Raw genomic sequence first — 13298 nt, 5'->3', positions numbered from 1 at the left:
GTCTTCTGGGATACCCATCTGCTTCTATATTCCTAGCTAACCACTTTCCTTGAACATCATAGTTCCTGTGCTATGTCTGGACTTCTGGTAATGGGCTCAAGCCTCCTTTCTCATTCATCGTCTGTTTTGGAATACCACAATGTTTGATCTGATAGATTTTGCCTCTAGAGAGGTTGTCATGGAGCAGTCTGTTGTTGTATCTATGGCTGATTTAACAAAAGTAATTTCCGTCATTAAGGTTATGGAATTCAGTGATGTTTGAATTCCTAGGGTTGGGACCTTAACAGAGGCGTGGAGTGGGAGTTACTGGTTAATCCAAGTAGGATTTTTTTCTTTGAACTGTAATGCATAAGTGATGATTTGTTTTTATATGCATATCCTGACAATATAATTTAGGAAATGTTTGTATTATCTAAAATGGCAATAAAAATTCTGTTAAAAAAATCAGAGTTTAAGGGGGGCTTCTGACTTGGCCAATCAATACCAGTGCAGGTGTTAAACCCAACCTCTACTTATCCCTCCTGGCTCCTGCAACTCTTTCTGAAAACAATAGCTACCTCTGTTCTTTGGAGGAAGACAGAGACGCAACAACTGCGTAGAGAGGAGAATACAAGACATGGAATGCAGAGGCATGACTCTATGTCTACACCTTGTTAACCACACCAGAATGATCCACAGCCGCGGCCCGTGGAGGACGGAGAGGCGGGGCAGGGGAGGGGCTGGGTGGGGGGTGCTAAAAACTGGAATATGGATAATTGGAGGTAAGTAAACAATTTCATAAATAAAACGAATTTCGTAGCGTGTGCTGCATCGCATTTTGCGATGCAGGGCGCTACGAAATTCGTTTTATTTATTAAATTGTTTACTTATCTCCAATTATCCATATTCCGGTTTTTTGCATCCCCCCCACCCGGCCCCTCCCCCGCCCCGCCTCTCTGCCCTACCGGAGCTCCCTCCGAAAGGCCACGGCTGATGATCCAGTGCTGATATATGGGGCAGCGTCTTAAGGATAGTATAATAAATTTACCAGACCACACTTGGGTCACTGTAAAAATGTTGTAGCCACCAGTCGACTGCTCACATATGGCCCATCGCCATTAGTGTAGAGCAGATGGGTCTCTGGTAGCCAGTAATCGTACCTCAGCAAATACTTAAGCATCTACCAGGACCTCAACCAGCCACCGCTCAAATATGAGCTGTAGCTCTAGGTTTACTTGATACCTTTCAAAAGAAGGGTAGGGAACCAGAAATATCAGTAATGTGTCATTTCTTGTAGGTTTATGCAGGGCCCAGGAGTATCTTAATAGAGTTTCCCTAACTCTGCAAGTGGTTCTGCCTCATTTGTGCGTCTGGGATATCCCGAATGCAGGGAGAGCTTGCCAGTAGCGCTCCCACACCAGAACTGGAATTGAATCATCGGGCGTGGTGCTTTCGGCTCATGATAGCCGTGTTTGTGGTCTCTCCAGGGTCGGATGCTAAAGGGAGTCAGGTGCACCACCACTCTGATTTAATGGCAGCCCAAGCACCAAAGCTAAGCTTAGCCTCCATATTATCTGCATCCCAGCAGAGGGTCAGTAGGCCACCAGGATATCCGGAGTGCATTCAGTGCTCACACCAAACCCACGCATGGGCTACTATCATCCAGTGACCATCAGTCCCGACAGTCCACGACCTCAAAATGCCAACACCGGAGTTTGCTGAGGCATACACAACAGATCCAGCCATAACAATGTAACTATATGTTTGATTTGAAATGTCAAAAATGAGTGTTTTTGTGACTATTTGTTGCAATTTAAGATCTAGACATTTATTTATTTATCTATTTATTTATTTTTAGAGTTTTATATAGCGCGAACAAGATCTTTGCAGATATCAAAGCGCTTTACAGAAACAGTAGGTAGGAAAACAAACTTTTGAAAACAGTGAAATATACGGTAGAGAGTGAGTTGCAAAGTAGGGTAGTACTTGCACAAGAGTATGCACACTAATAACAATCTAGAAGCAATAATATTGAAGCCGTGCAATGACGATTCGAGTAGGATTATAGCACCCCAGAGGGTGAGTAAACACACTATTGAGAACGGAATAATAGGCAGTAGTGAATGGATTGCAAGTTAGTAGGGCACTCAGGTCATAGTGTACATCCCTAGTAAACCCTCTGGAAACAAATATTAAGGCATCCGTGCTATGATTTTAGTCCAGTAGCAGTCGTATAAGAGTCTAATATAGATAAGCAATCAGGTAGCCGGTAGACTAGGAGCCCTGTGCTGTCATTGATCCAGTAGCAGTAGGGTTCAGGTGAACTTTGCCATAAGGATGGCTTTTACCTCTTTCTTGAAAAGTACAGAGGAGGGGATAAGCCTAGTTTCTGGCGGGAGTGCATTCCAGATCCTGGGTGCCATTCCTGAGAAGGAGCGTTTGTATGTTTTTTCCTTCCGGAATCTGCGAGGTTTCAGGAGGAGATTCTTTGTGCTTCTGTTGGATCTTGAGCCTCCTGATATAGTCAGTTTGTGAGTGAGGTAGTTGGGTGCCTTGTGGTGTACGGCCGAATGTGTCATACAGGCAATTTTCAGCTGTACTCTGGCTTCAAACGGCAGCCAGTTCAGGGCTTTTAGGTCAGGGGTTATGTGCGAGTGTTTTCTTGAACCAGTGATGAGCCTTGCGGCCGCGTTCAAGGAGGCTCGTAGGGGCGCCGTTGTTGTTAGGGGGAGCCCGCTGAGAGCCACAATTCCGTAGTCTATGCGAGGAATGACTAGGGCTTGTACAACAGTTCGGAAGTCCTTGGGTGGTAGGAAGGGTTTGAGTTTTCTCAGCGTGTTGATTTGGAAGTTGGCACCCTTGGTTGCTTTGCTAATATGCTGCTGCATGTCGAGATTGGAGTCAAGTGTGATGCCAAGGGATTTCGCCGAGTCCACGATGGTGGGGTGGATATTTAGTGCGGTTAGATGATTGAGCCAGGTTTGGGTGATGGCCTTTTTCGCAGGAGGTGAGATCAGAAGGAACTCAGTTTTCAGAGCATTTAGTTTAAGGTGATTGTCGGCCAGCCATGCTTGAGTGTTTCTTAGTGTGGCATTCAGAAGTTTGATGTCTTCAGGGGATTGAAGTTTGAGGTAGAGCTGAGTGTCATCTGCGTACATGTGGAAGTGTACATTTGATGCTTGAAGCAAGGTGGTGAGTGGGTCCATGACGAGGTTAAACAGTGTGGGCGATAGGGAGGAGCCTTGTGGGACGCCTAGTGTTACGGGCACAGGCGAGGACAATGCATTGTTGATCTTGAACTTCTGAGACCGGTTGTGCAGAAAGGAAGTGAACCATTTGAGAACCGTCCCAGATATGCCCATTCTGTTGTTTAACAGCTCCAGTAGATTCTCGTGTTTGACCGTATCAAATGCGGAGGAGAGGTCAAGGAGGATGAGGAGGCAGGACTCGTTGTGATCAAGGATTTGGAGGGCGTCATCAATTATGTGTGTCATAGCCGTTTCCGTGCTATGTTTTGCTCTGAATCCTGATTGGTGAGGGTTGAGGAGGTCAAACTGCTCAATGTGTTTTGTCAGTTGGAGTTGTACACATTTTTCTAGCAATTTGGCCAGAGTGGGGATATTGGTGATAGGTCGGTAATTGTTTAGGTCGGCCGGGTCGGCTGTGGGTTTCTTGAGTATAGGCGTGACCTGCCCTATTGGCGGCCACAGTTACAAAGCCTTTGCATTGTCCTTGCATCATGCATGGTGACGCAAGGCGACACAAGGGCTTAAGTGAGATTTACTAAACCACGCAAAGCCACCTTGCATAGCACTGCATGGCTTATTAACTAGTGCAAATCACTGCCTTGCATCATCTCTTAGTATATATCGCCAATTACTTTTCTCTCCATGTCATGCAGTGATGCAAGTTGTCTTGCTGCGTTGTGTGACTTTTTCATAAATGTAGCTCACCTTGGTGAGAGAAAGTCAAAAACAACATATTTGCATGTCTGCGACTTCTTTAATGTCAGTAATGAAGTGTTGTACAGCAGAGACATATACAAGCAGGGTGGGAGTGGTTGGTGCCTGGCGTGTCCAGAGAATAGCAGTCAGGGAGGGTAGGCAAAGAGTGGTACAACAGAGGTGGAGATGGGAATGTAAAGCTAAGTGAAGTGAGGAGAGCTTCAAAGAGTTCAGCAGCAAGTAGTGCCTTCAATGGGATGGAAAGGTGTTGGGGCCTAAAATGGATGTGGCCTAAAAATGTCTCTATGAAACCTTCACTAGAGACGTGGTCAGGTGCCCACTTTTAATGCATGTGCCACAAAATCCTATGCTTGAAAATGTATATAACAAGTCATAGTGGACAAAGCCCTGAAATCAGCAGGGTATTTTAAGTTTACAGAGCACCATGATCCTGGGCCATAAGCAATACAAATCTTGAAAAGATACATTTAAAAATAAGTAGCAATAGTTTCGATAATCAATTTGAATCAAATAGTACTTGGACAATTAGACACCAAACCACAGTAGCCACCAGGGCCGTAAGTCAGATTTGGAGAGGGGCTGGTGTTATGGGTAAATCTAAAATTTCCCAACTAAAAAAACAGCACACATAATCGGTCGGATACCTGTGTGTGCAGCTTTCTGGCTGTTTTTTTAATCGGACACATGGCTTTATATCCAATAAATATTTTGGGGGAAATTGTACCGTCAAATAAATTGATAAGTTCCAAATTTGTTGCAGATTTTATTGGTGTGATAACCCAAACCTTCCTGGAGTGGGTCGGACTTGATCAGTACAATAAGGGGCTTGGATTAAAACACTTTTCAGGGCTACTTTTATCTCACAGACATGCTCTGCAAAATTGAGCATAAAAATACCTTGACTATTGCTGTGTTCTTTTGACCGGCTGTCCCATTTCACACTCCTACTCCAACACTCACCGCTCCCCAAGAACAGAAAAAAAAGCCATTGAAATTTTCTTTGCGTCCTGCATTTCACTGTGGGCCCAATTCACAAAGCAACGTTTATGACCAAAAATGTATGCCTGTCAAGTATCCAACAGCGGGTACCTTGCAGATAATAGTCATATTTGTGCATCACAACTTCATACAATTATGCAGTAGCAATCTCTGTGCAAGGGCTGTGCTGTGGGTGGAAGAACTATGATATATTTGAGAGTTGAAGAATGCCCACAATCTGACACGTTCGTCAGCATTAAAAACAACTCCTGTCTGACCCCTTCCCATCTTAGAAATTGTTGGAGATTTGCTCCAGTAAAGTACTGGGGTACATTTTCTTCCAGTGTGGGAAGGGGAATGGAGCACATCAAAAACTTGTGGACTGAAAGGGAAGGGATTTCTCCATACAGAAAATTGCTTACTGAGGAACGAAGAGTGAAAAACATTCAGGCCTGTACAATCTGCATTTTGAAAATAGTAAAAATCCAAAAATGCTAAACAACCAAAATGTCACAAGACATTGCTAGTAGTATGTTTGAAGACATGAGACTGGTGCAACATTCCAAGCCTACTACTGACAATGTTTCTGAGTTCCAAAAAAGAATAAATCTGCACCCATTCAATGGAGTGCTTCTTGGGCCTCAGATTTACTAATTTTTTCTGTATCAGTCACGATATATCCTGAAGTTCTGGATCCAAATCATTTGCATGTTAAAACCTTCTCTTAGGGAAATGAGGATGAGAAAAACCAACACAGACATAGCAGACTAGATTTAGGACCCCCAATTCAGCTACCAAGCCAAGAATGCAATTATTGTGGGGAGTTATACCCTAAGCAACCCCGGAGGGTATACCCCTGATATCAACTGTGTTGCTTTGTCCATCACAACTAAGAATTCTGGTGACACGTTGCAGCACTGACGTGAGAAAAGTGGGGAAACAGTTTTTTCCTTTTCTTCTAGTGAAGAAAGGGAATATAGGGCCCCATTGGACTCTAGATCATTGCTCATTAGGTCGAGGACTGTAGGCTGCGCTTGTGCAGTCTCGGTCAGAGATTTAATGATTCTTAGTATGGGGGCTTGAACCCACCCCTCTTCTCCATTGGCTGGCTCGTAAATGCTGGCCAGCCATTGGAGGAGAGGGGCGTCACTCCCTTTAAGCCCCGTCTTTTCCAGATTCAGGAACGTTTTTTTTCTCTTCTTTCTCTCCCTGACGTCATCGGGAGAGAGCACGCCCCTCATCACGCTGCCTGCACGCTCAAGTCAGCTCTCTGATTGGTGTTCCTTATTAACCAATCAGAGGGCCGACTGGTGCGTGCAGGCAGCGTGAGCAGACTCTGCCTCTTTTTTCTTGTTTTCGTCGTTTCGTCTTGTATTTTGTTTGCTCACAATTGTCATTTTTGCCTCATGTAACTTAACGTTTGCTTTTGTAATTTGTTCACTTGTAATCTTCTCATGTATCATTACTAGAAGCATTGGAATGAAAGTACTTCGATGTTACTTATTCTACGCATTTCCGGGTGCGGTGGGGGATTGCTTGGACCCCTTGTTGGTGGGAGTGTGTTTGCTTCTCACTTATTTTCAATGGCGGTCGAGCTTGTTCTGGTTCTCAGATCCGGCCGCACTCTGCCGGTGTTCAGATGAGCAGGCGCAGCTCTCTCTCCTCCTCCTCCTGGGCCGCGAGACACCGGCAACCGCCTCCCCGCAGCTCCAGGCGACATGACCCGGGGTGAGTGACCAAGCAGGGTAGAGGGCGGGAAACCACAGGGTTTGTGTGGCGGCGCCGTGGGTGAGGTACAGGTACCCCCAGTGACACGCATGGCAAAGAAAGATGGGCACTTGTCGCTACTTGTGCTGCACATGTAGGCATGTGGGACTTGTGGACAGCAGTGAGCGACACGTGTAGTAGCACGCAGGCTGCCTCTGAACGACTTGTCACCTGTTGACTTCAGAGGACGTGTGCATCTGTAAGGGTCATTCTGCTCTTCATACATGTGGATTCCAGGGAGGGACTCCAGGGAGGGGCAAGTCTGCCCCGGGAGCGGATGTGCCGGCTCGGGCTCAGAGTTGCGTGGGTCATTGCTTTGTGAAAAGCCCATGCACCCCCTCCTGACCTCTTCTCGTCCACCTTCTGCAACTCTCGCAGGGCTCTGGCCCGCAGGATCCGAGCTCTGCCCGTCACCCGGAGGAGCACCATCCATCTGTACTCTGCTCCACCAGTGATCCGAGCTCCCTTGGAGTGTGTGAGGTGTCTCTTAGAAGTGGCGGTGGTCTCTTCATCGGGGGCTGTTGTTGCACCTCTTCAAGTGCGTGGCTTGCAGTCTGGCCGTTAACCACTGCTTTTGAAGTGCCCATGTGGTCAGTACTGACTACCAGCGCTATATTTTGATGGGGAGGGCCCCGTCACTTGCAGGCACTTCTGCTCTACATTTGCAGGATGACCCTACTAGCAAGTAAACAGGTGCTCTAAAGAGTGAGTATCCGTATTTCACTGCCCATTTAAATCACTCCCATGAACGAGTGCATTGTCGGTTCTCCTGACCCCTACGATGCTCTCTCTTGGTGGTCTGTTGTTGTGCATGCATCCCACAATGGGCACAGATTTCCCTGCCAGAGGACTGGGACAGGTTGCTTTGAATCGCTCTGTCCAGGAAGAGCTTGGCTCATCTAACGCTAGATGTCCTTTTATTTCGTTTGTATTTCTGTCAGTATGGGTGCAATGTAAAATATCAAGCACTGAAGATGAACAACGCGGGTGGTTTGCTACGTGTTAAGGGACACATGAGCTAGTATCAGAAGTGGACAGATAGTGATGCAGTTTGGTGTACCAATACTGTTGCTTGTCATGAGAAAGCTGGCCACTAGCAGCAGAAGAAGAACGGGGTAGGATCCTGCAGCAGCGTGGCCTTTACCTCCGTGCAGTGAGCTTCAGTGTGCATGAGCTCAACAAACAACTGTATGTAGTCCCCTGGGGGTGCAGAAGGAGATTTTCATGCATGCAGCTTTGAATTTGCCCCTGTAGACCTCTCAGGCTGTCATGATAGATGTGAGTAAGCTGACTCACTTCCAGTTTGATCTTTCATTTCTGGTACTTGTAGTCATGCGTGTCAACTGGGGGCAAAATGAACAATAGGTTTTTAAGCAAATACTAGATAAGTCCAGATACTCCAGTGCTGTACCGGATAGGTTAAGTACCTCCATGCTTGTGTGACTGTACTATATAGATGATTATGCTGCAAAAGAACTTGTATCACTGATCACTAATTGAACTTCAAGGAGAAAGATCTAATAATAAGCAGACCGAACGTAAACACACGTGGGTACTGCAGAAGATTAGTCCCTAGACGAGAGGAAGAGACCGGATTAATACACACATTTTTCAAGGTCCTATATATTGCCTGGAGTGCAGTTAATTTGCCTGCCATGAATATGCTAACTTATTCATAGTGTGGAGACATGAAAAGGAAATAATATTTTTTTCATGGTTTGTTGATGCGTCAAAGTAGAATATACCAACAGTTTTCCATATTAGTCCAAATTTTAAACAAACATTGGGAAATACGATAGATCTGTAGTTTGCTGTCCGCCTTTTGGCTTTGCCAGTGCTCTTCTGCCAACGTTTTGGGAAAACTGTTGTCGAAGGTGCTGCGCCTCTGACAGTCTTACATCTGTGTGTGTGGCTCTGTGTGTGTTGGTCTGTGTGTGTGGCTGTGTGTGTGTGGCTGTGTGTGTGTGGCTGTGTGTGTGTGTGTGGCTGGCTGTGTGTGTGGCTGTGTGTGTGTGGCTGTGTGTGTGTGTGTGTGTGTGTGCAAATGCAATAGGTCTCGCATTTGCGAGAGATTAAGCTATTGGTATTGTAAATGACAATGCCATTTATTTATGTTTTCAAAACCAACACATAATTCAAAAATGTGCCATTTACAATGCCAATAGCTCTAACTTTTGCAAAGGCGAGACCGTTGCATTGCATTGCTCCCAGACCCTTGGCTCGGCTCATCGCTCGTCCACGTCTACTTTTGATGAGGAGGCTTGACGGCAGCAGGGCAAAGCAGGAACCCATACAGTAAGAAGCGCCCGTTGTGCAGTCGTGACACTCATGCTTGCTGTCCTCCCCCCCTCATTGCTCGTGCTTGCTGTCCTCCCCCATCGTTGCTTGTGCTTGCTCCCCTGCCCCCGTTTCTTGTGCTCGCTGTCCTGCCCCCCTTGCTGTCCTGCCGTTGCTTGTGCTTGCTCCCCTGCCCCCCGTGGCTCGTGCTTGATGTCCTGTCCCCCCTTGTTGCTTGTGCTTGCTGTCCTGCCCCCTCGTTGCTCGTGCTTGCTGTTCTCCCCCCTCGTTGCTTGTGCTTGCTGTCCTGCCCTCTCATTGCTTGTGCTTGCTCTCCTGCCCTGCTATTGGCATTGTAAATGACAATGCCATTTATTTATGTTTTTTAAAAAAACATAAATAAAAATGTCATGAGCAATGTCAATAGCTCTAACTTTAAAAATGCTGAGACCATTGCATTGTAAATGCTTGTTTTTAGGTGTGGTGATAGTCAAAAGCTTTACTTCCTCCCACTATAATAAATAGCATGAGGAAGTTTCTCAGGGCATTTCTGCCATTGGCTAACTCCACTGTGAATGTCGGCATTCTGCCTTTTACAAGGCACACATCTACAGACAAAGTAGTTCCCTTAAGTGCCATGGACTTCAAAGAGAAGGACATCTGAGTTAATAGAGATAAAGAAATAAACGAGGCGCAAAAGGGACATTAACTAAAAGTGCCGAAGAGCAGGGAAAAGAATGAACATTAGTTATGTGTTCTAATCATGTTGTGAGTTCATAAGATCAGGCTCTGATGAATCACAGACAAAAGAACAAAGGAGGGTGGAGGGTGTTAAAGGCATCAATGAGCAAACAGAAAAACATGTGTGTCGCATGGACATAGCATTAGACTGGCGAATTCAAGCTAATGAAGAGTGGAGAGTTATAGGTGATGAGAGCTTGAACTTTGGGGACCAGGTGGAGAGCAGCAAGGAGGAGGGGTTCTACATAAGATATTCATTCAATTTTAGCAGGAGAGGACTGGAAAAGAAAGATATATGTTTAATGTACAGGCAACACAATCATGCAGTGTGTTCAGTTAGCCTGTGATATTGCCCTTTTCCCCAGTTCACTAGCTCCATGTGCCCAGGGGGTACTCTAGATTGCAGCTGCAGCAGAGAGGAAGGCCCCTGATTAGAATAGCCCAGCCCTAGAAGGGCTTATATTGAGTTCAGCTAACTTCCACCATTTTAAAAATAGTACTTTCTGGGATAGCCTTAATCGTACAGTATCAGAAGTGCAGAAAAGCCTGGTAGGGAACAGCTTGAGAACTTTATATGGATAGATTCATGGAGGCAGTCAACCACTGGGTTGTTATACCTATAATCTGTGGGTTCCATCAGCTGAGAATCAGAGTGCTTCTTGGAGTCGAGAAGACAAGAAGAACAGAAGAGGGAGACTTCTGTTAGAGGTATTTCCTGTCTGTCTTGGAGAGTCCTGAGGAATGTACATACACTCCCCTGTACTTTGAGGATTGCTTTCAGTTTGTCTTCCTTATGATTCTTGCCATATCATCCTATAGTACAATTGCTTTATCATCCTGGCCACCTCTCGATAGGACAGTAAGGGACATATTAACAAAGGAAGTGGCAGAGCAAGGCATTAGCCTCCTTGGCTAAACGCAGCACTCAGCCACTTTTGAAACATAGGGCTGCACCATATTTACAACAATATGGTGCAGCCATGGTTTCCCCCTGCGCTGCCGCTAATTTAGCTATCTAGGGCCAATGCAGGCACCCTTGCACCATAGTGCAAAGGTGTCTGCATTGCAGGGGAAGATTGTTTATGTGCAGGAAGGTGCCCCTTCCTGCACATAAACAACCTTTAAATGGCATTTTGTAACTTCTATGTGTACTGCTTAATGCAGCACATATAGAAGTTGCAAAACGTAATTTTTTAAAATGATTGTTTATTTGCAGGTAGGAACATCTTTCTGCACATAAGCAAGCAATCAATGGCGTTTTGCTGTTTCCATGTGTGCTGTACAACGCAGCACACATTGAAAACAGCAAAAACGAGCTCCTCGTTTTGCCTGGGTAAGACCAGGTTTTCCCTGATCTCAATTTTGGTGCTGTCCCATATTTACGTCACTTTTGTAAATATGGGGCAGCATCAAAATCAATGGGTGTTGCTGTGGAACGCCCACCGCAACACTCATTGCCCTCCCCTTTCACACTATGGGGCCCATTAGAATGGCGGAAGGATTGCCCCCGCCAGGCTGGTGGTAGTCACCGCCGGCCTGGCGGGACAATCCGCCCGCCATCCTCTCCTAAATGCCCCCCGCCATATTATTATGGCGGGGGGACCGCGGCGGACAAAAGACCGCCCGCCGCTTTTATGCCCCGGTCGCCTTGCGGCCGGGGCGGAGAAGGTTTAATATGGTGGCAGTGTCTATTAGACACCGCCAGCCATATTTGTATGTGCCAAAACAGATGCCTTTCCGTGGCGGAAAGGCATGAGGTCTTCACTCTAGGGGCCCTCTGCAGGCGCCCAGAGTGAAGGAGATGTGCGGGGTGCACACGAGGGGTACCTGTGGTACCCCCTTGCATTTGCATAAACAAAGCTGCAGGCACCGCGGGGTGTCTGCCGCTTTGTTTATGCAAATGCATTAATGCCTTTCTAGCATTGTGGTGGGCGGTGCTGAGAGCAACGTGTGCCACAAAGCTAAAAATTCAGGATGCGCCCGCCACTGTGGCGGGCACATCCTAATACCCCACCGGGACCACCGCCCTTATGGTGGGCGGTCCCAATCCCCGGTAGGATGACGGGCGAACAAAGTCCGCCCGTCATCCTAATAGGCCCCTAAGTCTTGCGTGAAAGGGTTCCTTATTTCCAAGGCAACGTTTAGCAACGTTAAGTGGCTTAACACTGCCTTGTAAATAAGGCAAAGTCACTATCGCCACCACAACGTCGTGAAAAGTGACGTTGTGGTGGCAATAGGGGCTTGTAAATATGCCCCTATGTGCCTACAATTGATGCATAGATCCTTTAAATACACATTGCTTGAATTACCTCAACTAGTTGCAGGGTGTGATGGTAATCTTCTTCGCAGAGTGGGAGGTCAGCTCTCAGGACGAGCAGGGCCATGTGGAGTCCCTTCTGGAAGTGATGCAGTAGTGCTGATCCTATTTCCGGCTTCACCTGCTTCTGGCTGAAGTGGCTGTGCGGGACTCCAGGTGTGTCTAGGACATGTGCACGTAGACCCAGCTCCTTCCCAAGACGCCTACCAAAGTTTGGTATCCGGCAGCTGAGAAGGCGGCACTTTGTGGTGACAGAACTGGCAGCGAGCCGGCTCTCAAACTCATTGCTGCCAAGAAGGCTGTTTCCCAAAGAGCTTTTCCCACTTTGTGTTCTTCCCATTAGAAGAAGGTTCACACTGACCTCGTTGTTCTCTGACATCCTCTTATTTCAGTTTCTCTTCCTCTGTGTAATAAGACAAAACACAAAATTATTGTATGCACTTCAGACATTGCTCATAGCATGGCAGCTTCTTTATATTTTGTTGGGGTTGATTTTTAAGTTCACCACTTACAATACGAAGCAAGAGCCAGATTTATCATGGCATTTTGTCGCCCTTATGTCACGCAGGATGTCGAAAGGACAACGCAATCCCTATGTAAGACTTACTACGCAACGCCACCTTGTGTGGCCCTGCTTGCTTGGTGAATCTGGAGCAACACAAGGCAGCGCAAGTAACTCAGCCGTGGGAAGGCGTTACATGGGTGGAGAGTGGGTATTCCCACACATCCACTCATTGATTTTGGAGTGTTCCTAGATTTCTAGATTTACCAAGAAGGGTAAACCTTGGAATATGTCAAAATGCTACGCATTCCCAATAGAAAGTGGAAACAAGGAGAAATAAAGATATCTCATCCTTCCCTCTAAGTGTTCTGCATTCTGCAGCAGACATAGAAAGAGAAAAAAGCTTCTACGGATTATTTTTGTGCAGGAAGGTGTCCCTAACACAACACAATCCTGCCTGTAACGCAGGCACCCTTGTACCATGGCAGCACATTTTGAACCAGCGCAAGGAGAGAACAGAAATGTGTCATATAACGTTAAATATGGCCCCAAACAATTTCCCTAACAAAAAGCCAGACCTGTTGGGCTTGCCAATGCTTGTTTGATTCTGTTATTGATTTTCTCCAACCACCCAAGCTGGAAGGCAGCTCCTTGCATTTATTACACATTCTGTAAAGAAGAACGTTTTGAGCAGTAGATGGTTTGGTGGAGTTTTGTATTTTAATATCAAAGTTAACAAATGTTGACAAAGATTTCAGTATTATTGGGAAGA

The 13298-nt window shown here is 46.3% G+C and overlaps 1 protein-coding gene across 2 annotated transcripts in view; it reads right to left on the bottom strand.

Annotated features, from left to right (window-relative positions):
• The window catches only part of GIMD1 (GIMAP family P-loop NTPase domain containing 1), a 104484-nt gene that overhangs the window by 37028 nt on the left and 54158 nt on the right, over positions 1-13298 (bottom strand). For both annotated transcript variants that reach the window (XM_086962025.1, XM_086962024.1), the window contains exon 2: positions 12017-12427. In XM_086962025.1, the coding sequence (XP_086818151.1) occupies positions 12017-12403 (387 nt within the window). In that variant the 5' untranslated portion in view covers positions 12404-12427. The remainder of the gene's footprint in view (positions 1-12016; positions 12428-13298) is intronic.

This window comes from Lissotriton vulgaris, chromosome 3_1 (genome assembly GCF_964263255.1).
Source record: "Lissotriton vulgaris chromosome 3_1, aLisVul1.2, whole genome shotgun sequence".
NCBI classification, from domain to species: Eukaryota; Metazoa; Chordata; class Amphibia; order Caudata; family Salamandridae; genus Lissotriton; species Lissotriton vulgaris.
This window is presented reverse-complemented; position numbering and strand designations above follow the sequence as displayed.